The 27,166-nt window shown below is 41.8% G+C and overlaps 1 protein-coding gene across 3 annotated transcripts in view; it reads right to left on the reverse strand.

Moving 5' to 3' along the window:
- The window catches only part of IGF1R (insulin like growth factor 1 receptor), a 196,306-nt gene that overhangs the window by 24,498 nt on the left and 144,642 nt on the right, over positions 1-27,166 (reverse strand). For 2 of the 3 annotated variants that reach the window (XM_063345371.1, XM_063345370.1), the window contains 12 exons: positions 24,057-24,202; positions 22,118-22,262; positions 15,416-15,630; positions 13,306-13,432; positions 11,746-11,984; positions 11,100-11,267; positions 10,710-10,914; positions 6,085-6,371; positions 4,434-4,570; positions 4,048-4,207; positions 2,893-2,998; positions 1,424-1,494 (listed from right to left, as the gene is read on the reverse strand). In XM_063345371.1, coding sequence (XP_063201441.1) covers positions 1,424-1,494; positions 2,893-2,998; positions 4,048-4,207; positions 4,434-4,570; positions 6,085-6,371; positions 10,710-10,914; positions 11,100-11,267; positions 11,746-11,984; positions 13,306-13,432; positions 15,416-15,630; positions 22,118-22,262; positions 24,057-24,202 — 2,006 coding nt within the window. The remainder of the gene's footprint in view (positions 1-1,423; positions 1,495-2,892; positions 2,999-4,047; positions 4,208-4,433; positions 4,571-6,084; positions 6,372-10,709; positions 10,915-11,099; positions 11,268-11,745; positions 11,985-13,305; positions 13,433-15,415; positions 15,631-22,117; positions 22,263-24,056; positions 24,203-27,166) is intronic. The other variant, XM_063345372.1, reaches the window with a different exon arrangement.

A 27,166-nucleotide genomic window follows, 5' to 3' on the forward strand; every position in this document is an offset into this window, starting at 1 on the left:
GGCAAGAATTCTACAGAAGTAGCAGCAAACTAAACCATAAACAGAAGAACTGATGCCTCAAGGAAATTCATCTGATGTTCTGATCTTCCTCCTGCACTTGAAGAGCTCCACGTGTACATAATCCGTACAGCATGGGCACACACTCATTACAGACAACCACACCTCTAGGGGGGGAATAAATTAATTATCTAGCAAGTAGGATTCCAGTGGTAACCTGGTTGCTTTTCGTATTTTATTGTTTTTTAAAACAATTCATTTAAGCCAGAAAGCTGAATTTCCAGGGTTCTGCGTTCCACAGCAATCCCAGCACGTGGGCTGTCTGGAGACGCAGAGCTGAGCACCCCTGGACTGCCAGGCTCACTCAGCTGCTCAGGGACAGCCAACACAAGAACCGGCAGGAAGTTCGTTTACACCATTATCAGGCACAACCTCCTGCGATTGTGAAGCACAGGAAAATAATACAGACCTACAGAAAGCAAAACCAAAAATACGCACGCTGTTCTAGGAACAGCAATTTTAAAGAATTTTTAAAAGAATTTTCTACTTCCTGGATTTAAACATGCGAGCGTTATCATCCACACAAAACTGTAACAAATTAAAGATGCCCCCCCAAACCCACACATCTGACTTCAGAACTACGATTATTTCACTCTGTTAGCAGAGCACTCAACACAAATGTACCAGCTGGGATCTAAACACTGCTACGGTCTATTACTTCTATGTACTGTCATCGTCAAACATATAAATCAGTCACAAATACATTAGGTCAACTAGAAACTACCTTTAAAATATTGTTTTGCCAGCTGGAGAAAAACAGGCTTATCTGCAGAAAATCTGCAGATATTAAGAGAAACAAATATGTATTACATTAAGCATCCGTGCTCATTTTAACACAGAATTTCTGCAAGTGATATGTCTGGAAGTCCACAATATTGCTTTTCCCTTTCTGTAACTGTGAAAAGTTGTTGGAGAGTTTTATTGGGATGGGAATTGAGGAGACAGTATTGTTTTTTGTGAGCGTTACTGTTTTCCACATGAGAATTACATAGAAACAAGCAGTGGGTTTGTTCCGATAGGTCAGAATAGGGCTTAAAAAGGCAAACGTGAAAGATGATGAATTCATGAATTCTTCCTCGTTCCAGTGAAAACATCACTGGATGAGTAGACAGTACCCTGAAAGTGAAACCAATGCATCCAAAGTTGCCTCAGCTGAATTAACTACAGGAGACATTTCAAAAACTCCCTGGTTTCAATAGACAGGCGACATTTACGTATTATCAATGAGGGACTCCATGGCTGTGCCAATAAAACGAAGAGAGAAAGCGGTTTTACAACATCCCTTTTAGAGTTTCGTACCTTTCACAGTCAGACACAAACAGAATATATGACAGTAAAAGCATGAGAAGCGTAAATCCACACTTACCATCCGAAGCACTGAAGTACTCGGGGTTCACAGAAGCATAAAGTACTCCATTGCCCAGTCTGTCACTGTTCCTGTTGAAATATTTTTTTTTTCTTTTTTAATCTTTAAACCCAAGTAAATTTCAGACCACCTCTTCTACAGCTTTTCCATTTGCTCAACGACACAGGACTATTTACTGTATGTGGAGAGCTTTTCAGACAAAGGGGACAAACCAAGTTCTTATTCTACTTCACATAATCAATGGGAAAACAGCCCAGAACAGCTTTGCCAGGAAACCTGCAGTCTTCATGATACCAAATCAGCACCAGAAAAGCATAAACACAAGGTACTCTTAGCTGCTGGGTAACCTTCCTCTAAGGCAGGCAGTTGTACGGCCACGCACCCGGGAGATCCGTGGCTGAGAACATACTTTAACATCACCTGCTCTGCTGTGGGAGAGAAGTGATCTACCAAAGGACAAGATTGTTTTTAATGGGGAATTCCATTCAACTATTTTATAAGCATTTCTATTGTTTTATTTAAAAAAAACAACACACATTGCCTCCTCCGCCCCCCCGCATTTTACTGGGGTGATTTTCAGAATAAGACATATTTATTCAGCAGTGAGAGAGCTCCTGCAGGAGGCAGGCTGTAGAAATAAACTCGTCGGTCAGACCTCAGAAAATCAAAGACAGAAGATTCTTGTGGGCTAGAACAACAATTTAAAGAAGGATGAGTTATGCGGCATTTCGCTGAGGAGAGCCCACGGGAAGGCCAAGCAGGTATTGTACTTCACTGGATACAAAGCCCTTTCTGGAGTGTTTGAGGAGAACTGCTGCTATCATCTGCACACAAATGAATTAGAGCTGGAAATAATGGGATACTCAATGAGTGTAATTTATATGAGTGTAATAAAAAACCTCCATATCTAGAAAGTTGCAAGGCTGAACATTTGCACTGACTTTTATTAAGTTCTCATTATGTATTTCAATTAAGTAAAAAAACCAAATCACTAGTTACAAAAAACAAAACTGAGGAAAACAAATCAATAGACCAGTCCCCTAGACTGCTCTGTCCAGGATGTAATTTTTTAAGTGGAAGTAAAGACTTCAAAAAACCTCTAGAATTTGCCAGAAATCAAATTATCCTAAATTGAAACAAGCTTTCATGATTTATATTGACCTGTATTTCAGTCAAAGCTTGTGATTATATAGGTTCAGCGTCTGCCACCATAGTCCCTCTGGATATGTTCCTGACAACCCGTCCTCTTCCCTCTCAAACACGATACTGTAATAAAAAGCCTCTTCATATCTCAAGCAGCAGCCAGATGCTCGCTGGTAACTCTAAACCATCTCTTTTTAAACACCAGCAAGACAGAATCTACTTTAGCTTCTTGAGTCCTCTGAAGGCTGTTTCCCTTTTTAATTTCTAACTTGCTCCATGGGCACAGATTTGAAAATAAACATTCCCCACAACCACGTACAACTCACCTCTTTTTGTTGAAGACGTACAGCATTATCAGCAATCCCCCAATGATGAGCAGGAAAGCAATAGGGAGCACAATTATCAAGTGCAGGAAGTTTCCATAGTTTGCTGCTGCAACCAACAAGAAAACAATTGTATCAGGCTTTCTATAAAATCTCCGCCAACAAAGAAACATTCAAAACCCACTCAGTATATTTCCATACAGGGAAGAAATCAAAGTACTCATTTTCTTGTCTGATGTGGAAAAATGTACTCAGAAACACTCCCTGACTGCAGATGAGCGGAAGAAGAAAACAGACAGTGCAAAGTATTAATTTTGTACAGAACAGTGTCTGTCTGGGGTTTGTTTTCACAAGTTATGCCCAAGGACTTACATTCCTCAGTGAACAATATGTAATTGTACACTTGCATATTCACCTTTTTTCCCACCTTTTGATGACCTTGCAATTGCTTATACTTATATTCAGAATATGCACACACTGCTCTTTACTTCAACTTCTTCAAAGTCCAGCAATTAGAAAACCAAAAAGGAATAAAAGATGGGAGCTCCAGTATCCTGTGGGTGCATCTGTTCTACAACTAAATGCAGAAGTTCTTGAGAGGGTCTTTGTGGACACTATGGTGACGTTCTTTCAAAATATAAACTACTCCCATTGTCAAGACCACCCTTTCATCGGGATGTTATCTTTATCAAACATCACTCAGAACAGGTCACACCACAAAGCATATTTAAAAAAAACCTGCCAGCCTCTAAACAAATTATTTGTTTCGTGTATTATTTTGCAATTTAAAGCAGGTTTGCCTTATTGTCACAGGTTTTGTAGAATCCAACTCTGTGTTGTTATGGCTAAAACTACATTCCCAACAGAGCTGTACATCATAGGAAGCCACAGGAGCGTGTTTTACACACGGACCACTTGCGTGCCCCTCTCACGTATAGAGAATGTGTGCAAGAAAAGGACCACACCTCAGATACATCTCCTGGTTGTCAAAATTGCCGAAAAACAGAACAGAGAAGAAATCCCAAAGAAACATCCAGCAAATGAGTATTTAGAGTACACGCAAGAGGCTCATATGCCCAGTTACATATGTAAACATCAGGAATTACTAAAAAGACAATAGTCCCGCGGTTTGACGCAGCCAACAAACATTCATCTTACATTTGGGTTGCACATAGAAAGAGACTGGCTCAGTCCACGACCCATTTCCAGCTAATGAAGTGGCCTGAACTCGAGCAGAATAGTTTCCGGGGTTCAGATGAGTTAGTTTAGCTCCTCCAAGCTTCTTGTATTCCTGTCTGGAAATACATTCCCGCTTCTCCTAAAAGAAAAAAAGTAGTTTACAGTTCCCGTTAATATCTTCACATTCCTTCATTCTTGAGGAGTTGTGGAATTCAAAAACTGTTAAACAGAACAAAGAAATGCCATGGTGGTTGGTGCTGGGTGTTCAGAATCAGAATTACTATCTTTGGTGTGCAGCACGCCATTTTGTGTATAAATTAGAGATAAAAGCAGTAACTCTTAACAGAGAAATGTCAAATCCTCACCTCTCCATGCTGCCCATATTTGATTTCATACATTAGTATCAGCCCATTTGGATTTGTAGGCTCTAACCACTTCAAGTAGACGGTATTTTCTTCTTTTGCTTCCCATGCTACCGTTCCTGGAATGTTATCTGCTCCCTCTGTAAAGTATTTACAAGTGATGTGAGAAGAAAATCTATTACTGAAACAGGACCTTATGCAAAAATAGAGGAAAACAAAAGGTTCATACTACTCTTTAGGTATCAAAGCATTGCGGTAAGCGCTACTCAAAGATGCAGAGAACAAAACGCACTGGCCAGGGGCCTGTTGGGAGAAATGAGCAATGTCTGAACTGCTGATTGCCAGAAAAAACAGTACAATGTATACAGCTTCACCAGGTACGGGCTCTGAGGTAGTCCCTGTGCTCTGAGTGTCTAACAACCTGTTAATCAGCATCTGGTTCTTCTTTCAAACTCTCCCCTCCACCGAAACGGTGCAGACACAGCTATTGCCACCAAATGGCTGTAAAAAGCAACGTGTCTGCAAACGGCTGTAAACACTTAAGATCTGACCCACTGACACCCCCTTCCTAAAACATCCAGTCTTAGGAAATCTGTCACGGTTTAAAATGGAGTCTCATCAGTCAATTCAGAAATTCCTTTCTCTCTACTTCATTCTTGATAGTTTTATGTGTTTTACTCAAACCTTAACCGGAATATGAAGACTGCTTCAGTCAAAGCAAAAAAGTCACTTTTTCAAAAATACAGTTGTTAGCTTTAGAAGAAAGCAGAATTGTTCAGCCTTTAATTTTCAGGGCCACGCGCTAAAAATCTGGGACCGCTTATTTCCTTTTCCCTGATCTCACAGTTTTCCTTATTTCCTTGAAATAAGCAATACTTTTTGCTTTTTCGCGGGCACAGCTGGATCTGGATTATGATAGTCTTTCCTTCCCGAAACAAAACAAAATTGCTACCATTCTGCATCAAATATTCCCAGACATCTGCTGGAGTCAGAAGCTCTTTGCTGGATGCATATGAGCTTACACTAAAATCATCTCTATTCTTCTCCGAAGAAGTACAATCTGTAGAAGTCCCAAACATGAGTACAGCATTCAATGCTTCCTATTTGAAGTACTCTAGAGGCGGGCGACTGGGCACAAAACAACACAGTTTGTTTCCTGTTTCCAGGCTGGACAAATGCATGGTCATTCGGTGACAGAAGAAACATTTGGCAAACGTTCCCACCAGCAAAACTCTAACATCTGCAAACAGTTCAGAGCGAACACAGCTAAACTAAACATTAGCAGAGAAATGTTCCCCCGTCTCCATTCAGCATACAGGGAACTGGAGAATAAAACCTTTTAACCCACCCTGTCTGTGGGTCTCACCTGCATCGCTGGGAAACAGATCCTCTCACAATGACCTCGGGACTCAACGCACACACTTCTACCTTTCTCCAGGTCACAGGAGAGACTCAATACATATCACTCAGTACACAAGAGACCAGTCAAGGACATTAAACTACTGTAACAAAGTTTTATATAGGTCCAATTCATTTTCTTGCATACAATTTTTTTATTATACCCCAATGTTTTTCTATCTGGTTTTGGGGGTTTTGTCCTGCCTGAGATTGCTCTCTCTCCAGGAAATAAACCTTTATACTTGTGAGAGCGTACCTGAAGGCATGGTTCTTGCAAAAACAAAGTTGGAAGCGCTACAGCCAAGTGTATCAGCTTCATGGTTGCAGCTGTGAATATCAATGCGGTAAAGGGTAAAAGGCTGGAGATGGGAGATGACAGTTCTCTCCTTGCCATCCACTTTGGTCTCAAAGAACGGGTATTCCACCTCACTCTCCTCTGTGTCAGAAACATTGGTGAAGTGATCTGTCCCAGTCGCATTCCTGTTTCGAGTAGCCAAAGTGGCATTTGCGATTCGGAACACGTCCCTCCGCTTCCGATCGGGTCTGTGGAACAAACAGACAGGTATAGCAAAGGTCTCTTTAGAGAAACACCACTTTTCCTCCAGCTCTCTGAAAGAAAACCCAACAAACCAGTATAATATGTAACTCTGCTATTAAAAAAGCTAAATAAAGGGAACTGCAAAACAAAGACGAAAGCTTTCTCTTCATCAGAACCTGCAGCATGTCAGCACATCCTATTACTCTCTCTTTTGGTCAGATACCAACCAAAACTCTGAAGCTCACACTGAGCTCCAAGATAAATGTGCAAACTTCTGACCTCATACAGTAAACCGAACAGCAGAAACGGCTTCACTATTATTCAATAAACAACCTAGATTTGTATTTAATGACAGTGATGTTGACGCTTAAAATAAAAATCAGATGTTAAAGGTTGAAAAGGCTAGGGAAAAAACTGTTTTGAAGTTTGCTGGATTAGCAAAGCTAACTCTCAGTAGGCTTAACTTCCTTCTCAGTTGCAATGAAATTACAGAACTTTGAACGTATTGCGCTTAGAAAAGAAACCTTGGAAGGCAGCTGAAAACCATGAACGTTAACCACCACTACCGTGTGGTAATTTGTGTGCGTCTACTTCTCTCATCCAAACAAGAGCTCTGCAAAGGAACAATCTTCCTAAACGAGAAAACACAGCACTAACATTGTGTATGGCAAAGAGTTCACTGACCAACTTTGCTTTGCCTCCGGGCATCTGCATGAAAGTTATGCAGAGTTAAGAACCCGAGGATTTTCAGCAACACTACTACTTTCTCAAGCCTAAGAAACTGCTGTAGCGGACAAGCTTGAGCATCAGTACAAGCATCAATATGAACATACTTTTATAGACATTCGGATGGTATTAGCTAACCAACATGTGAATGCTACACATCAGACTTGTCGCATGCTCTTGTGTCAGATCCAAGGCTGTTTTGTACAGGAGCACTAACTACAGCAGGCAAGCTGGCTTTTCCAGCTCCTGCTCTCCTAGTCTCCGGCATTTGCAGGACTGCTGACACCTGGAAAGCAATGCACCAGGGGAGTTAAAGAACAACGTAAGAAGAGTCACGCTACAAAACCCGTTTTGGCTTGAATCCTATCCCGCCTGAAATCCCTTAGTCAGTGCCTGTTTAGCACCTGGTCAGTGCAACGGTTATCAAGGACAAAGGTGAAGTCTAACACATTTCTATCAGGGAGCGAGTTACAGATCAGGCAAATAAGGCCTCCCTCAAACACACAACAGGAAGAAAGATGACTCAACAGGAGAAGTTAATTCACTGTCAAATATACTGTCTTAGTACATTCAGCCACAAAACAGCATGATGCAAAGAGAGCCAAAACCAGGCTGACTTGGTTTGGAAATCTTCTGGCAGAGGTTGGATGAAATTAGTATTTTTTTATTTTTTTTTAAGGAGTTCACTACAAAATTTTCCAAAATGCTTTTACTATGTCTTAAGTAGTCATTTTGACACTCTCAGATGCCATATAATCCACAGCACAGAAATAAATGAAGACAAGCAAAAAACTTCCTAAGTTACCAAGAAATTGTTTTAAGCAACATATAAACAAATGTCTTAACTTGTCAGTGGGGTATGAGGGAGTTTCACAGGAGATGTAAGCACTTGTGCCTCCTCTATACTGCTGTTTATGAAGTTACTAAACCTACTCACCTTGCTTAGGGTTCATTTACTGCTTTAACTCAGTGGAAAGAAAACTTTTGAACCGCTAAAAGCACATGGGATGCCTAGCACTGAACTGATGAACAGTTGTACAGATTTTGTGATAAAAGTAGTGAGAATAAAAAGTCCATTTTCAATCAGCCACAAAAGCACACGCCAATGCAAGATCCCAAAAGGCAAAACACTATCTATCACTGTTTTTATGGGATGCACAAAGTTTCAACTCTTTGGTGGTATGTGGGGGGATGGAGAGAACGACTACAGTGCTACCTTGCCTTTGGGGAAAAAGATAAAGAGAAAGCAACACAAAACTTGCTGGTGAGAACTACAGCCATATGAGGAAGAGAAAAAGACCTGCAGGACAGCCACAAGGCAAACGTGATTAAAGCATCAAGAGATTTGACACCATTGCTTCTCGGTCAAGCAGCTTCCTGCTTTTGTGAAAGGCACAGATAAAGACAAAAAACAAGCATCCAAGGAAATAAGTCTAGAGATAAAAATATGAAAATTCATCTATTCTGTTAAAGGAGAGGAAGGAAGAAAAATGTAAGAAAAAAAATTAAAAGTAACACTATAAAAAATTAAATCAAATTGAAATTAAAAAGAAGAAAAAAAAATGTGGGTCATTTAACTAACTATTCTCATACCGTTCTCATACTTCATGGCAATTTTAATGTTACTTCTCAGATACTTTCTAGTATGCACAGAGCCCATCTCATCCTGCTCATTAGAGAACCAAAAAACTTGAAGAATAACTCATCCTCCCACGGTTGTGAGCGCCTCTTGAAGACTAACCGGAGTCCTAATGTTTGAAGTCTACCTCACCACCGCAGTAACACGCATGGGGTCATCCAGAAGTTGCACACAAGATTAGATCAACAGGCTTTTTCAACAGCCTTAAAAACACCCAGCCAAATATTTTCATGCTGTATTACATGCTGCATCTCTTTCATAATATCCTGGAGACAGGTAGAACACTGGAAACACTACTACTGAGGCTTGCATTAACACATTAATTAACTTGTCCCTTGGGAAAAAGTTAAAAAAAAATAGACATCAGCAGCAGTAACGAGCTGCTTAGATTTGTACCATGTAAATGTCTCACTAGCTCGTAATCTTTAATTTTCCTGACATACAGTCTCCATAAAGTTGCTCAGCTATGCAGCTATTTCTGAGCATTGTACCTTATCTGCTACAAAACTGTTACAAAACACACCCTTATGACATTAAGTTAAGAAAAATGGGAAATGGTCAAGCTTTCAGGAAATTCTTTGTGAACTGGTCAGTTTATTTGTTACTGTCTGAGTTCAAGGTTTGATGAGTTTCCTTTGGGGGGGGGGGGAGGGGAGGGGAAATGCAAAAAAAAATTTGGGAGAAGATAACACATTTTAAATGACAAAGCTTTGGTGAAATTAAAAAATTCTTTTTTCAAGTGGTTCAGACCTGACACATGCCTTTCAGAACTCCTTGCTGTGCTATTTCATAAAGTCCAAAATCAGATTGCACTTAACAAGATTTCACATTGCTCAGGAATCACATGCCAGCCAGCCATGGTGGCTGTTACTTCTCTGTACCATCTTGGCTGCTGGTTCTCATCCCCAGTAGGGAATCACAGCACAAGTTCAACCACAGATGCTAAACGTGACCCAGACACAGCTGAGATACGATACTTAGCATTTCCAAAGAGAGGCAGCATTTAGGTCCTCATTTTTTGGACAAAGCAAAGAAGCTCTGGACACACCACAGTCCCAACCCCAAACAAGCCACTCCAACACATCCTTGAATAAAAGTCCAAAAATCACAATGGAGAGTGAAATAAACCAGTTTCAATGAGCAGCAAAGCCCCATTTTCGGGTTCTCAAGCACAGGACTTGACCATAAATTTCACCTGCCAAAGACAATGAGATAACACACACGATTGGAATCTGATTGTTTAAAGACTGTAACGTAGCAGCTATACAATGTGTGCTAGGCCCCAGGATCCAATTATCTGAAATAAGAACAGCTTACATGAAGGATAAATTGGAAGCTCAAGGATCAAAATCACCAATTAATTCAGTAGTATCTACTCTGTGTTGCAGCATAAAATCGTTACTATTCCACTTAATGTGTGCAGTAGTGTTTAGCATGGAAGCGTGGGCATATTTAATACTTCTCTGCAGCACAGACCCAGGAAACCAATATGTCCTTTGCAATTAGTGCAGTGAGAAAGGAAGACCAGTTTCAGTTCCGCGAGGTGACTACGCCCTCAATTTCAAAGGCAAATAAATCTTCAGATTAGAACACAAGCACTTAAATGGCTATTTAGAAAAAGATCACATCTGAAACCCTTTGTCTGCCACACGTTGCTCATCTCCAAAACCCTTATAGACAAAGAGCTCCTCCAGTGACTCTTGACTCTGAAAAGAAACCATCACTGAAGTCCTTGAACAATACAGGTAAGAACCCTTACTATTAGATAAAATCCAGAGAAAGAGATGACAATTAGTGAGTAAGAGATACTGCAAAGTAAGGCTGCAGATTGTCTCACAAAAGGAAGGGCAATGTTTATGCGTTTCAGGTGTTATCTACACACACACTTTCACATCCAGGAAGCCTGAGCTCTAGGAAATGTTAAAAAATGAAAATTATTAGCCCTACTTGCAAAGAGAAAGTGTCCAAAATCCATTACCTGGGGACGAAGATGGAGTTGTGAAGGAAGTTCTCAAAGACTTTCCGGTACTCTGCTTCCTCCTTCTCAGCCTGTTTTTCTGCCTCTGTCTTGGGACAAGCACAACAAGGTCCTTTTTCTCCCCCACAGCCCTCTGGCTTGGTGGGTTCAGTAGCTTCTTCTGTATCAATGGTCCCATCAGCATACCTTCGAATTGGGACTTTATCTTAAAAGAAAAGAACAGAGGCGGCTCATTTCTCTTCTCTATTATGAATACAGCAACAATCCATGTTTGCCCATTCCCTTCTACTTGCTGCTATTCACATAAGCGTTGTGAAGCAGGGCGTAGGCTTTAACTCTTGTAAATAACGTGCACTGGCATTTCAACACAACCATGTCTCCTTTTCCTACCTTTGGAGCAGTAATTGTGTCTGTAAAGGTAACTGTCCTGAGGTTGCTGCTGCCAGCGTACGATGTAATATGAGAGGTTGCCATTGGGAAGAGAGGGAGGATTCCATTTCACAATCAGCTGGGATGAGGAGTTGGATGCTGAAATAACATCCAAGGGAATGGATGGCACTGGAGGGGAAAAAAGAAAAAGGCGGCATTTAAACCTAGAGCATTCTACAACATATTCCGATGTAAGCTTTCAAAGTGAATCCCAATCCATTTCCATACAGCAAGAAAAAACAGCATCCTATTTCGAAGGAAAGATTTCCTACTTACGCCCCACTAACAATGGTTATTAAGGGTTCAACTGTAACCATCTACAGTCCTTATCCGAATTTGTACTTAAAATTTACCTTTACCAATGGCACAACGTCTGAAATCTTAACTCCAAAAAATCCCCATGGTTCTCAATGAAAATAACGCTTGAACAACCACAGTTTTAATTCACATCTTAATGCTGCTTTCATAGTTACTGAAACTTTTTAGCATTATGCACATCATGTGCACATAAATGTAGTTTCTGTGTTAACAGCAGAACTTGCATAATAATAGAATAAGCATACCTGCAGCGTTATATCTACCTCTTACCCAAGAGCCCAGGTCTCACCTGCAGCATTGGTTCGTATATACACAATTTCACTTTTTGCTCCATGAATATGATGGTTTTCCATCATCGTGAGGGTAACAGCCTTGACATAAATGGCGTATTGAGTCCAAGGTTTCAATCCCTGCAGTAGAATTCCAGGATTGTTCTCTTTGTTCGGTGGCAGGTCAACATCGACCATGTTCCAGCTATTGGAGCCACATGCATCTTGCCCATCGTATTCTGTCACATTTTTAAATGGTCTGAAACAATAAAATAAACAATTAGTACAAAATATTTATTTTTTCCTAAAAATAGTCATATGACAGTGCCTCACTTCAATGTTGCTCAGTAAAACAAATAAAGCTTATTTGTTTTCCATAGCAGAGTAAAACAGAATAAAATTCGTATTTATTTCCAAGCACTACAACATTGAGACGTCAGCTTTAGCGGTGGGTCTTATCTTCATGCACTAGCAATAAGGGCTAGGTTCTCCAAGAATCTTACCCAAAACAGACAGTGAAATACTTCAGACATATTTAGGCTTTAGCTAACCATATATGAAACCGAAGCAACTCCAAACAGTTACTGATAGTGGCTGAGCTTTCTACCATAAAGAACCTAAACTTTCATGACTGGTCTTGACCAGTCCAACAGGCTTTTTTCCCCTTTTATTTCCACACAACACAAACACACTTACATAGTCATATACTTCTACTTTTCGTAAGTTGCAACACTGGTGCAAGAGCGTATGAAGTACTATTCTTGTTATTAATGACTACAGACTCATCAGGACTAAGCTTACTGCATCACAGTACACTGTCACAGTGATACTCTTTCTCAACTGATGCTGGACGTTAACAATTTGTGCTCTGCATCTCTCAGCCTTGCTCCGTATGTCATTACCAGCATTCTGAACCTCCCTTTCACACCTCCAAACTGCTTGGAGAGTTATTAGTGTCCTGATTTGCATTTCTGACTATTTTAAATCTGAGACACTACACGGACCTGCAATGGCAGAGACACCTCCCAAGAAATTAGGATGTCTCCAGCAACTGCCCACACCTTCATTATCAAGAGATGCTGATGCAGAAAACTACCAAAGCTAGATAATCTGAATAACTCCAAACCCTGAGCAGACAAGTCACTGAAGTGATAGGGCAAACTCCTAATCTCTGATGCTCTCTAGACAGTACTACGACTAGAGAAGGAAAAGATTTCAATAAACATGACGACTTAGGAAGAGCTCCAAATTGGACACCTGAGAACCGCCAAGCCATCCATCTCTTCTTTTTTTTTTCTAAATTTGAAGCTTCCTGATGGATTTGGATTCATTTGTAGGCTTTAATCAAAACAATCCTCTTTTTAAAAGGGGGCTTGTGCTCCACCAAGAAAAGAGTTAGAACAAAAGTGGGATTTGAGGATGAAATACGTAAACTGGATGAGATATGCAAACTGCATGAACTAGGAATTACCCAAAGGACTTTGATGACTAACATTTCTTGCTAGTAAACCAAAAGTCAGAATAGAATTGTCTACTATCTCTTGCACTGTCCCAATCAGTCTCTGACGACATCTACTTACGCTTCTTTGTAGTAAACAGTGAAGCTAATGAGATCTCTGTAATCTGGAGGGCGATACCGTTCCCATGTTAGTTTAATCCGATTCTTAAGCGTAGTGTTGGAAACAAAACGCAGAATGTGGCTTTCACCTGCAATACGAAAAGACAAGACATGACAGAGTTAGCACCTATTAGTTTTTGCTCTTTCTTAGGTTTTAGCTAATTAGTCTTTCAAGTAGTGCCTATGATGCCACAGTGTAACAACAGCCTTTGTCTTTGTGGAGCTTCCTATTTCATCCTAATACGTTTGAGTGCTTGGGGGTAAGCAGTGACCTTGGCAAGCATTTTAGAATACGTTGGAGCTACTTATTATTTTTTCTGAAGTAGATTTCCTTTTAATGCATCATCAGAAAGCTCTTGAAAACTACTTCAGACTCTCCCTGAGCAAGGAATGGAAGTCCTGTTTATTCACAGGACTGGTTTGGAAGCACTAAATTCATCATCCAACTCCAATGCATACACAGAGCAGCAACTGGCCTCTGTGCTCTCACTTTCCAGGACAACTTTTGACAGCTACAATTTGTTTTTCTAGGGAGTGAACAACATGGCAAGGACAAAGGAGTTTACAATCCTATTCAAGAGAGGCTGGACCAAGAACTCCAAAACTCAGTTCATATACGGCACAGCCATTTGATGGCAGCAGCTTCCAGCAACTCTTCTGAACAGAGCTGGATGGAAGCCGGCAGCTTTGAAATGAATGGCTTCCCACTACCAATTCACTGAGCTTTCCAATCCAAAACAAAATAGCATTTTAAAAACTTAATTCTTGGATGGAGAAATTGTGTTCTAAGTGTCAACTGTGAGTTAGCTTCTAATGTTCCATACAAGTCTCTGAAAATAAAGGGGTTTTCACCCTCATGTACACTGGCACTATTGGTGCTATCTTTTCAAAGGCAGTTGAGCTTTTGTTGATTCTTTTCCCCTTCTCAGAGTCAGAAAGCTTTCTGTAATGGTTTTTTTTAAAAAAAAAAACAGGCAGCGGCTGGCACTAGCCTCAGTAGTAGTAAGGACTGGCTGTGTGTCTGTAACTCCTCCAGGACTGCAAGCCTTTGCTCTATTGAATGTGCAAAGAATGGAGTGTGCTTACAACAAGGATCTATGCCATCTGCATTTATGCATCATGCCTAAAGAGACATTCAGCAGAGTACGTGTCCTAGTTTTGTAAACACCATCCAGAACAAGGGGACTTGACTTACACACAAGATCCATTTTAATTTACTCAGCTCCAAGAACACCACAAAAAGACCAAAGAAAAATGTGTTGTCAGTTCTAAGAGTTTGAGGTCAAATTTGTAAGCATTCTCTCCATCTCAATTCCTAGATGAGAGATTGCTTTTAGATGTGTTGGTTACACCTGGAGACCTGATGTGAAGATCACCGAAGCCAAAAGAGGATTTTCCAATAACTTTGACCATTGCAGAATCCAAAATGAAATGCAGAGACACTGAAGTTTAGGAACACTGTAGAACACTAAAGCCTGTTCTCAACTCAGAAGTAAATAATTTGGAAACAAAGCACAGATAATTGCATTTACAACAAGCATTTCTAGCAACAAGGTACAATATTCGGCAGGAGGTGAAAAGAAGCTTGAACATAAACAGAAACTGTGTTGGTGTCTGTGGAGTTGTTATTCAGCAGCCTCATTATCAAGAAAGAGTAGGTATCTGAGCAAGGAAAATAGCTATAATGATGTACATTTGCAAAGGAAACAGAGACTGCTGCTCGTTGGATATACCAGAACACTAGATTTTATTTCTCATTTCCCAGGTATGTTCCGATTGTTATATGATGCTGCTGTCACAAAAAAAGGGTATGTGGAAAGCAGTCGTCTTCATCAAATGGCTTTTCCAGATGAGATAGTGACTGTGTAACCACATCATTTTCCACACAAGTGAACGTACTTTCACAGCTACATTTCAAAAACTGAACAAGTAGAAAACCTGAAAGCCTATTCTAATTTCTAAACCCCAAATATTGTAATGGTCAACAACCTGGCAGTGTGTTGGCGGTTTTTTTGGTGACCCCCTCCTATGCAGTTTGCCTCAAGATCTTTTGTTGTTGTTTGTATACTTACAAGAGGCTCTCTCCCCATTGTTCCTTGGATTTATATCTCCTTTGCTCTGTCGTCCCTTGGTTCCTGAAACTTCCTCCATGCGGTAAATCTCAGAAACGCACAGTTTAGGATTAAATGCAAAGTACATTTTTCCCTCCTTGATCGTCAAATTATGATGGTTCCAGTCCCACAGCTGCTGAAGATTGTGGTTGTCAAGCACGTAGAAGGAATAATTCCTAGAAAGAAATTTTTGAAGGAAAAACATTAGTTTTAATTCATAGCCAATTCCAACCAAGAATACCTTAACATAAGCAAACTTTAAAACACTTGTGTTTTAACACTTAAAGTTTTAACCAACTTTAAAAAACTTGGTGTTTCCTCTTATTACTTTAAATTGGTCTTCAGCAGAGTAAAAGATTTTCTTCTCTCGCACGGAGCAAGTTTTCCCTAAATGTTCACTTCAGTCAGAGGGCAGGGAAATGACTATAACACAGGACTCCAAGGCTGACACCACACCATGTAAAGCCCACTCCAACATGTGTTTTAATAATTCCATAGAAGCTGCTATGAGGAATATAAATCCACGTCCTCTGAACAGCAGGTCTCTACACTGGATTTTCCATTTTGCGGCAAACGGGAAGCAATAACCTCACATACGTTATGGGAAGAAAAGCACAGTGAGGTTCTGACAATAAAATAAAATCGTGAACACAGATGTCTTGCTTATGTGTACAAAAGCAACTGTAAGAGTTTGCACAGTGAGGTTTCCTTGCCTCTTAGTTTACCTCTCGGCCCAATGAAGATTTCCTACGTTGTGCCAAGTACAGTCACGCCTATACATCAAAACCTGACTGTAAACAGTTGCACTGACTGCACAGCACAGGACCCACACTTCAAAGCACAGAACTAACTATACAGGCAGCAGAATGTGCCAAGCCCATTCCCTAAACACGGCAGCGGAATAACATGAACATCTTTTATTTCCACAGATACTACATGCAAAATTGTGAGTGTAAATCCTATTATATATTAAGAAATTCCTGGTACCACTCAATTGTGCTGAATTGGCAAAAAAACCCAGATGCAGCAAAAGCAAGATTACAGGCTCTGCATCAGCAGCAAGACAACGCCTGCAAAGACACTGACGTTTTGGGATAGTAGCAGCAGGAACACGCAATTGGGAAATGAGTTAAAGGTCTGTGTAGCTGATGAACCTAAATCAATCCAATCCATCATCACAGCACGTATTATACTCTTCTGTGGAGAGTCCCACCAACGTTAACTACATCAGCATAGAATCCATTATTAACACAATGAAGCCTTGCAACCTCTGCAAGCCATTTAGCATTGGTAAGCCCAAGTCTAGATAAACTAGACTTTCTACAAATCCTTTTAACTACACTCAGAGTTTCTGAAGGGTAACATGGCAGACAAACCATGGGGCTCATCAGAAGCTGACATACTACTCATTTACCGTTTTCCTTCAACTATGTCATTTAAAGTTTAACATTAATTCCTCCCTTACCCAGCCTGAAGTGAAAACTGTGCATCCTGCTTGCAATCTGCGCAGACCACGGTTGCAGTTTCTTCTATCATACCAAAATGCTGAGAGTATTTTCAGAACAATGTGAAAGAGAAGTGGTTTCTCCTATTTCCAACTGTCTCCCAATTATCCAGGACTTGATTGCTAATGAAGGCGATATACCTGGTATCACTTCCGACAGATGCTGACGAGAATGTGCTCAGTAGACGTGGGAGCACATACATGTTTGTGCTTTAAATGCATCTTGCCAGGACAGAACAAGGATGCTAAACTGGCATGTGGGATTTGACAGACATCACCAAAAAACTGTGTTTGAGACACTTATTACACTGTAACAGATGACTAAAATCCCTGCAGCTCCCTGTGCACTGCTAAAAAGAAGGCATTTCACCATAATTAGCCACATGATTAAGTGATGGCAACTAAGCTTTTCAGGAAAGACCCAAAAAACTGGATTCAGATTGAACACAATAAACAGAGGTGTGGCTCCACGACTACAGAAACCATCTGAAATATTTAATAACAGCCTAGCCTGTCTCCTGCTCACAACTGTGGCAATTAGGCTTTAGACACCAGAGATAATTCTTGCATTAAAGCAATGTGGCTAAGCTTTCAAGAGTGTGAATAAACAAGGCAAATCAAGCACACACCGGTGCTTTCCACAACTGCACAGCGACTGGGCCAGAGCTGGGAGTTACTGTGGCTCATACGGTAAAGCCATCTGCACAAGTTGGAGCAGCCATCTGAGGCAAGGCAAACAGGTCCTAAGGGTTCATATCTACACTGGAAGTATAAATTAGTGGAAGTCATTCTAGCAATATTCAAAGCACCGGGGAAAGCACATTGGGAGGGCTATACACAGTCTCAGTCACAGGGGAGGTGCAGTGCTGCATGGCTTGAAAGGTGGTGCAGAGGGCAACCAGAGCACACTTAGGGCTTACGTTAAAAATACAGTTATAAAAGATTATATCAGACTTTGGCTCTAACAGCCTTGGAAAAAAATCACGATGCCAAGGAAGACAGCACATAAAGAATGAAAGATTCACTGTAGGAAAACAAAGCGCACTGTCAATCAAACCCTCGAGACAGTAACTAAGGGAATGACTAGAAATTATGCTCCTGAGGGACAGGCCAAACCTCTGAACAGGAGCAGGAGGCACATCTGGTCCCAGGCTTGCCATAAAAAACCCCAAGATGACCTGCAGAACCCATGCACACCCCCAGGAGAGAATTCCCACAGCACGATGTGCATCCCCAACTGCAGAGCACCCACAGCCACCTAATTATTGACTGCATACAATAAAACCCTGCTTTGCACTGTTATCTGCGCGCAATGCTACATCTGTGCACATTCACCCATCATAAAGCTATGAGGCAGAACATGAGATCCAAACCAAAAGGAGATGGCTGTGATGAAAATGTTTCAACAAGATTTCAATCATTCTTTATCCCCCTCCATAGTGTACAGGACACAAAAGGCTCCTGAAAGGGGTAACAACCAGATAAGTACACTGAGTAAGAGAGCAAGGCACGATCCGTGAAGGCAAGAGACTTGCACCAAAAAAGGAATGAGAAGTGGCAGAGGACGGTGAATGAGAGCAGGGGATGAGCTGGCTACTGAAGACGATCAGGCAGCAGAGGTTTATGGCAGGGTGACTACCCTGGGACAAGACAGTAACCCTGCAGGACATACAGACTAGAAGACATTCATCTCTCAATGCTACAAATGGCGAGAAAGACAGAAAATCCCACTAGACCAGATAGCTGGGACATCAACCAGCACGAGGCAGGAGAAAAGGAAAACCCTTACTGCTTTACATACACAAAACATGCCACGTGTTGGCTACAAACTGTCTATTAACATGGTATATGTTCTACACCTGTATCACAGCGTGACCCTGATCCCTGATGAGGAACTGACAACAACAGTCAAACATACATAGCACAGCACCACGACAGAGAACAATACCTCAACAAAATACTCCATTTGACAGTCTCTCTTTAAACAGGTTCCTTCTTCACCATTTTTCTACAAGCCTGAACTTCATCAAATTTCCAAAACGTTGCTAGTGCTGGTATATTCTTTTGCTTGCATTTGCCCACCAGCACTTCAAACAGAACCACTGAGGTTATTAACAGAATATCTGTCTCTAATAGATACTTGCACACATCTTGCTAATGTAAATTGTAGGCAACTCAGAAACAGCTGACTTTGGCCAAGAATTGCATCTCCACTGGCAAATACATGGGTAGGAAACTAGGGGCTTTTATACTAACCCATGGATTTGGAAGTAATGCACCTTACCAATACTAAAGTTCGGTGCTTCCTCGTCCAGTTCAGAAAGGTAAACTGATGAGCTTCTTAACACATCCCCCCACACACACACCCCCCGCCATCCCAGCCTCACACTGCAATGTACAAACTCCTCAACTCACTTTTTGAAATTTCGCTTACACATGGATGGCTGAGAAACAGCATCTTCAGAGACTCCCCTCAAACAAAACGAAGCTGAGGAGCATTCACTCCCCCCGTAGGAGCCTGCCACTGCAGCCATGCTCACCACCTGTGTTTGCCACCAGCCTGGAGGGCGTTATTCATTCCTAAAACTCTCTCACACACAGCACGTCCACTTTATTGAAATGTTCTGGCTAGAACAAGCCTTGCCGCTATTGTGCCGACTCTCTGAATTCACCGTAATCTGACAATAATGATCCCAGGAAAACAAACCGTAAAGTCTTCAGAGAGGAGCCGTACAACAGCTAGAGATCCTGTTCACACCTTCCAACAAGCCTGACAGCTACTGATGCCTCTGCTTCAAAATGATGGAGTAAATGGGAGGGTTGTTTTGCTTTTATAGAAACTGTCCCCAGTTTGCTGCAGAAGTTGAAACACAACGTCAGCAGCCGATCAGTACCACAACAGGAACTGTGCCTCAGCCACTGTCTCCTCACTTGCTCCTGAAGGCCACAAATTGCTCATTTTCCAAGTACCCAACCTGGAGATGTTTTGAGAAGTGCTGCCCACATGCCATCCATCAACACAGCAGCTGCAGCTGATGACAGCGAACACACAGCACCCCGGCAGAAGGGCCTGGCAGAGCCAACGCCAGACTAAGAATCAAAACCCTGCAATGGACACCGAGACCCCTGCAGCACATCTCCATTGCACGATCCCTATTTGCAAAGGGAAATTTTTTTCTTGCTGTGGGAGCAACATTCACTATGGACATGGTGTTCAAAAGAGACAACGAATACTCTGAAAACAAACAAACTCCCTCTAAACTTTCCAATTTTTGTGATAACCAAGGCAGGCACAAGCAACTGAATAAGGAAGAAAGAAATACTGAGGTACTGTTTTGTTAGTCCAGTTCAATTAAAAAAAAAAAAAAAAAAAAAAAGAGATGGTGGTGGTGGGGTCAGTTGTGTAATGAACAACCATCGTCACGGATCTTAAGTTAACCTCCCTCTCACCCCCAAGGCAACACTGGCATAAACAGCTATTGTTCCAGCAGGCCGGTACTTCCCAGGTTAAGACCCTACTCCCCGTTGTTCGTAACTCCACCAAAGTTCAAGCACAGTTCTTCCTTGCCAGGTGCCTACTTCCATCTTAGTATTTTTGGAAACGTTATTTAGACTGTGGTAAGGCCTAAATTATGCTAGGTGTTTTCCAAGCAAAGAGACTGCCCCTGACCCAAAGTATGTAACTGCAGTAATTTCCAAGCACGGGCGAATTTTAGTGCAAGTAGCTCTGTGCTATGTATCTGTTTTACCTCCCCTACTCAGCCCGATTTTCCTCTTCAAAGCCGCACCATTTACTTCTCTATTTGGGAAATCGATTTAAAAACCTGCCATTTCCCCTCATATCAGCCCTTCTTGCTGACATACAAACATAGTTACCACTTGAAACACAAAGCTAAACTCAAATTTAAAGAGAGCACGGGAGAGAGGAAGAGAGAAGAAAAGACAAATTGATAATTGGAGTATCTGTGAGAGCACGCCACATCGTAAGTGGGCTGAATGAGCCTTGTGCTCGGCAAAATGACAAGCCTCTAGGATTTGCAATTAGAAACAAGCTTTTCCGTAGAGCCAATGTTCTTACTGAAAAAAGACAGTGTGCTTTTCAAGTGCAGGATGAAGGGCTGCCCTTTAACTCGCTCTGTCAGATGGTGGAATTTTAAGAATTTAAGGCTGACCAAAGACTAGCCTGAGAGAAAGAGGGAGGTTGCAAAGAATCCCTCATGCTGTAACTTTATCCTGTTGGGGCAGATAAATCAGACACAAGCAACCTTTCCCATGACCCTCCCACCACCTTTTCTTATATGATTTCCCAAAATTCTTCATTTAATAGTTCTGTCATTACTGACGCAGACTTATTTCTCCCAGAGAACACTTGTTTAAACTTGGGGTGGCTACTTGATTGAGGAAGAGAAAGAGCAAGGCAGTTTGCTGAAGGACCATCACCACACCTCAGCACTGCAAGTTCTGTGGAGATAAAACCTTTTGTCTCAGCTGCCTTTTACCACCATAGGAAAACAGGAGTCACATACAGCAAAAAGTATCACACATTGTGTCATTATACACTTTACAGAAGCCATATAACCCACAGTAAACATTTCAGAGCATCAGCTTTACTTTTCCTGACCAGTGTTTTTTCTGCTCAGGAGACAATTCATTTAATGTTAGCATTTCAAGTCGTTGCAAGCAATTGCAACTTGCAAACAATTTCATACAAGATGGGTCACTTGCAGTTTCAATCTCTGGTTAGCAAAGGCTCAAGGTTTCCTTTCAGCTGACATTCTCCACAGAAGTCTGCTAAAAGCCAACGGTAAAGAGTTGCAAGGAAATCGAATTGTTTCTGAAGATGCTCTTTTCTCAATAAAATAGAGCAAAAAGAACAAAGACACTTTATCAAAGTAAAGAATCTTCCTAGAAAAACCTAAAGTGAAAAGCAACAGCAAAGTTACCATAAAAATACTTTTAATATACTCAATTTAATCTGCTGATTTGGATAGTAATCCAAATGAGCGGTGACTGTGCAAGAGTGTTCATTAGGAGAAAAACGCTGTATATTAGTGGAAGAGAGGATTCTTTAAGTGGTACATAAATGCTTATCAGGAGACTTAATTCTCTGTGGCTTTCTATTAAAGTGAAATTGCATCTACAAATATCTGAACACTCACCCGTCCACCTGTTCCTCTCCCAGAATATACCGCAGGTTCTTCAAGAAAGACAGGGAGACTAACGCATGGGAATGGCGAATCTTCACATACCCTGTTACTGTCTCGATCAGACCCATAAAGTTCTCCAGTTCTGAGGCGATATTATCTGCAGTAAGAAAAATGTAATTTTATTGTTGCAGAATTCATAGCTTTAACTGCTATTCTGATTAATGCAGTATTAGCTCAGTAAGAGAAAATGTTTGTATTTGTTGCTTTTGAAAATGAGACACGCTGGTATTCCTCCCCCAGTAACAGTTGCCTGTGCAGACAGATGGTTGAAGGGCAAAATAAAGCCACAGAGCAACAGTGGAAAACCAGTCTTGCTTTTCCAAACTGGTATACCTGCTTTTTCCATGGACATTGCACTCTGAAGCCAGCACCAAATGTTGAGCCAGCATTCTGGCAGGGATGAAAAGACCCTTGTGTAAATGTACACATCCATGAGACTGGAACTGCTCTTCGGTTTCAGAGCAAAGCTCAGGCAGAAAGCTCCATTGGAAAAGAGAATGAGACTGAAGATGAAGAGGTGGAGGTAGTGCACTATTGGTCTTCTCTGGGGCATAAAGCACTGCTTTCAGTGACCTAAAAAGATTTGGCTACAAAACTGAGAACTCTTGATGAAACAGCAAAGATAAAACCATAAGGACGTCCTCATGCCATGAAGCATATTCCATATATCTTGCTAAAGGTGATTTTCTGTAATAAATTATTAAAACGACTGCAGAGCAAGCTCTACTCTTCAGTATTGTCCCCTCGCTAGGAACTGTACTGTCCCTGCCTAGGTCTGCAGTGCCCCATCAAGGGGTACCAGGGGGCCACCAGGCTCAAGCTTTGTACTCCTTCCCTCCAGTGATCCCTGGCCCATGCCCATTGCCTGGTGTCATTATCCTGTGAAGTTACACTGCAGTTGTGAGGGGAAGTATTTTAGCATTCAGGATGGGAGAAGCTGCTATGGGGTGTGATTGCTGACATAAAAACCCAAGGTCCTAACAGATGGCTGGGAAGCCCAATTACCAATGGTTGGTTCCCATACCAAATAAGCTGGGAGAAAGGAGATGCTCCTCAGCACTCTAAGGAGTCTTAAAAAATACCTGTAGCAGTGGGACCATGGATGAAATAATCTACGTGCTGCTGTTTCTAAACCCTAGACTTCTAAACTCTCTAAACCCTTTAATTCAGCAGGAGAAAGGGAATCAAATATATCTCAATCTCTCAACCTTATTCATGAAACCAAAAAGGACCTTCCATAGGGAGATACATCTCCGATGAAAACTAACAGTGATTTTAACTCTGCTTTTAAGAGCTCATCAACTGTCAACGCTTCCCTGGCTGATGAATCATTGCTCTGACAAATTTAATCCAGAGCTTGTTCAAGACATGTGACAAAAGTGGCCAGCTCACTAATGATGACCATCCAGAGGCACAGCACTAGGCTTTATATGAGCTCTCAGCACACTGGATTCCATGTTTTACCAAGACACCACACCTTGTCTTAAAAAGTGAGGATATGCAGACTTACAGTGCCATGCCTTACTTGCAGACAAGTTATTTACCTACCCAGATTCAAGGATTTTCAACTTTTCCACCTTCTTGGGGCTTTATCATTCCTTTGGGACTATTGCTCACCCCACTGCCTAATCCTGGTTCCCTGTCCTGCCAAAAAAGCTAACAAAAGCACCAGCTTTCGCTGCCTCGTAACTTGGTAGCTGACTACCTCTTCCATCTGCGTGTTGGCGAATGGCGCTACAGTGGGCCAAATCAAACAGCAGCACTGCTATGGGACTGGAAAACAAACAGTTTGCTGAGTTTTTAATGTTCTTATCATTATGCTGACAGACAAAAGGAAAAAATATTAAAAGCAGCCTTATCAGAAGTTCATAAAGAGAGGGCAACCACTTACTTCCACGACGGATGTTAATCAGCAGATTTCCCTTGAGAATCGTGCATCCCTGCAACATTTGTGCTGACGTGACGGAGTCAATGGTCTTCGTTTTCCCGTCCTCACAAATTTTGGGGCAAGGCCCCTCACAAGGACTGCAGAACATGCTGTGAGGAAAGAAAGGGAGACCAAAAAAATAAGAACGATATGCAACTCTGGACTGCTTTGAGTTAAATTTTGAAAGACGTTTCCTTCCAAAGCTTAGACAAATCCTTCATGCTAGAATGAAAGTTACGATATGTGTGCAGAGGGCTGCAGATAACTTAGCACACTTGCCCACTGGACTCCTGAGAGGCTGGAGCATCGTGCCTCCCATTTACAACAACATGGGAGTGAATGAATGGACTCATACCCTCTGTCTGCCAGCTTCCGAAAGGCTTTGTGGTCCTTCCAAAGTGGAAGGTGCTTCAGGTAAAACCCACTGCCCCTGCACTTGTGCATTTAGTCAAAATTACACCCAGAAAGACCACCCTTCTCATTTACACAGACAGCCTCAGAGTGCTGTTGGAAGTTTCAGCTAATCCAGGCCCAACCTCCAGAACAGGCCAGCCATGTTCATGGCAACTGTCATGAGTGATGTGGAGAAAGCCAACAGTGAATTACTCGCTATTTCTTACAGCATAACAGGAATTAAAACAGCAAGTTTAAAAAAAACAGAAGGACACATCTTGATGCGAGGCAAAACTAATTTGCAACAAGAATTGGGAAAGACAGGCCAGAAGTCTAAGCAGGTTCAAAATGGACTACAGAGAGAATAAGAACAGGTCCACCACTGACTATAAAACACCAAGACAGACACAGCCCCGAACTCAGAGAAATCGGATTGCCAGAAGCTGGGAGGAAACACTGAAGTGCAGGCTCACTTATCCTCCTCCTTATGCTCACGAGCACTCATAACCATTTTTTAGTGGAATGACAACTCAGGCCAGCCTAGCCTTTGGTGACAGAAGCTTTTTAAAGGTTCCATGTTATACTGTCTGTTTACTCATCTCAAAACTGAACACTTCATGTGCGCACAGAACATGCCCTCTGATCACTCCTCCTGGTAAATAAGGCCTTCTCCATACCCTGGGTAACCAGGTCTCCTGTTGCCTTCCGGGGAGAGAGGGCCCACATTTCCCTACTCTTCCTTTTACTGCTGACATACCTGCAGAAGCTTTTCTTGTTGCCCTTGACATTCCTGGCCAGATTTAATTCTGTCAGGGCTTTAGCTTTCCTAACCTGATCCCTGGCTGCTCCGACAATTTCTCTGTATTCCTCCAAGACTACCTGTCCTTGCTTCCATGCCCTGTAGGCTTCCTTTTAGTGTTTGAGCTTGTCCAAGAGCTCCTTGTTCATCCATGCAGGCTTCCTGGCATTTTTGCCTGACTTCCTCTTTGTTAGGACACGTCACTCCTGAGCTTGGAGGAAGTGATCCTTGAATATTAACCAGCTTTCCTGGGCCCCTTGTCCCTCCAGGGCTTTATCCCATGGTACTCTACCAAGCAGATCCCTCAAGAGGATAAAGTCCACTCTCCTGAAGTCCAGGGCAGTGAGCTTGCTGTGTGCCCTTCTCACTGTCCTAAGAATCTTGAACTCCATCATTTCATGGTCACCGCAGCCAAGGCTGCCCTTGAGATTCACATTCCGCATCAGCCCCTCCTTGTTGGTGAAAACAAGGTCCAGCACAGCTCCTCTCCTCATTCACTCCTCTACCACTTGCAGAAGGAAGTCAGAGCATTCCAGGAACATCCTGGATTGCTTATGCCCTGCTGCCTTGTCCCTCCAACAGTTATTGGGGTGGCTGAAGTTCCCCATGAGGACAACCAGGGCTTGTGAACATGAGGCTGGCTCCTATCTTTCTATAAAGGGCCTCAGCTGCAGTATTCCTGGTCGGGTGGCCTGTAGCAGACCTCCACTATAATGTCACCTGTCCCTGCCCCCACCTTAACAATAAAAGGAAGAAGCTTCCTTTTTTTCAGTAGTAAGCTCTTATTTCAAAACCCTGCACTATAACATGCCACAAACCACTAAAAGCTGCCGACACAAGCAAGAGGCATTTCAACTAAATGTACAAAGAATGCTGGAAACGCTTTCCATTTGCAACTATTTGTTAACACCACCTCTGGGGAACAAAACATTCACTGGCCTTGAGTTACAGCTCCTTTCAATCTTTGCAGCAGCGCACAACACTGAGATAAGACAGGATGGCCACGCACTTCAGTGTAAGCACTTCAAACAGCTGGTACTACAAGCTCAAGTAGATAACAAAAGAAACATTTCTCAGGTGAATATCTGGATCCGAGCAAAGGCAGCGTTAAGTTACTTACATCCAAATGTCAACCGGAGACTGCCTTACTATTTGATCAAACAGATGGATGACACACGTGCACAGACACACAACTGGTGCAGGTATCACCACAACCACCTTTCCAAAAAAGCCCATCATCTTAGAATAGCCTACAAAGACATCTTTTTAGCACAGTACTGAAGCACTACAAATTTTAGCACACTGACTACCCTTTACTCAAAGTCCCCAACTTCCAAGGGTCAGCAGGCAACTAAGGCTGCTTGCTTAAACCACTGGCAAAATAAGAAAATCATAAACATGCATCACTCCAACTGTTAGAATTAAATAAGAGCAGGTGAGTGACATTCTTGCAAGAAATCGTTCTGTATAATATTGTCAGCTGCTGCATTATTTTTGTTACCATCTACATGACTGTTCCCTTCTAACACACCAGTGTTATCTTCTGGAAACACTGAAAAATGGGAAATAAAATTAAATACACTAAAGAATATATGTGTCTAAAATGCAAGCACACATAAAGCAAATAATATGTAAAGCAAGTTAATTCCTGTGGTTTGTTCTGTATGATAATGGTCATCAGCCAACCTCCAACCGTGTGTTCCCAGGCTTTCGCTTTCATTTTACTACTGTCTACTAGAAGACCTGGTTCTGCATTGTACTGACCTCCTCAAGTCCTTCAGAAGAATCCGTGGCAACTGACAATGCACAGGACCACACACAATCAGACCTTTCAACGGTGAATTCATCTAAGCAAGCCTTTACCAGGAAGTCAGGCAATTCC

This window comes from Chroicocephalus ridibundus, chromosome 9, assembly GCF_963924245.1.
Source record: "Chroicocephalus ridibundus chromosome 9, bChrRid1.1, whole genome shotgun sequence".
In the NCBI taxonomy this organism is placed as follows: domain Eukaryota; kingdom Metazoa; phylum Chordata; class Aves; order Charadriiformes; family Laridae; genus Chroicocephalus; species Chroicocephalus ridibundus.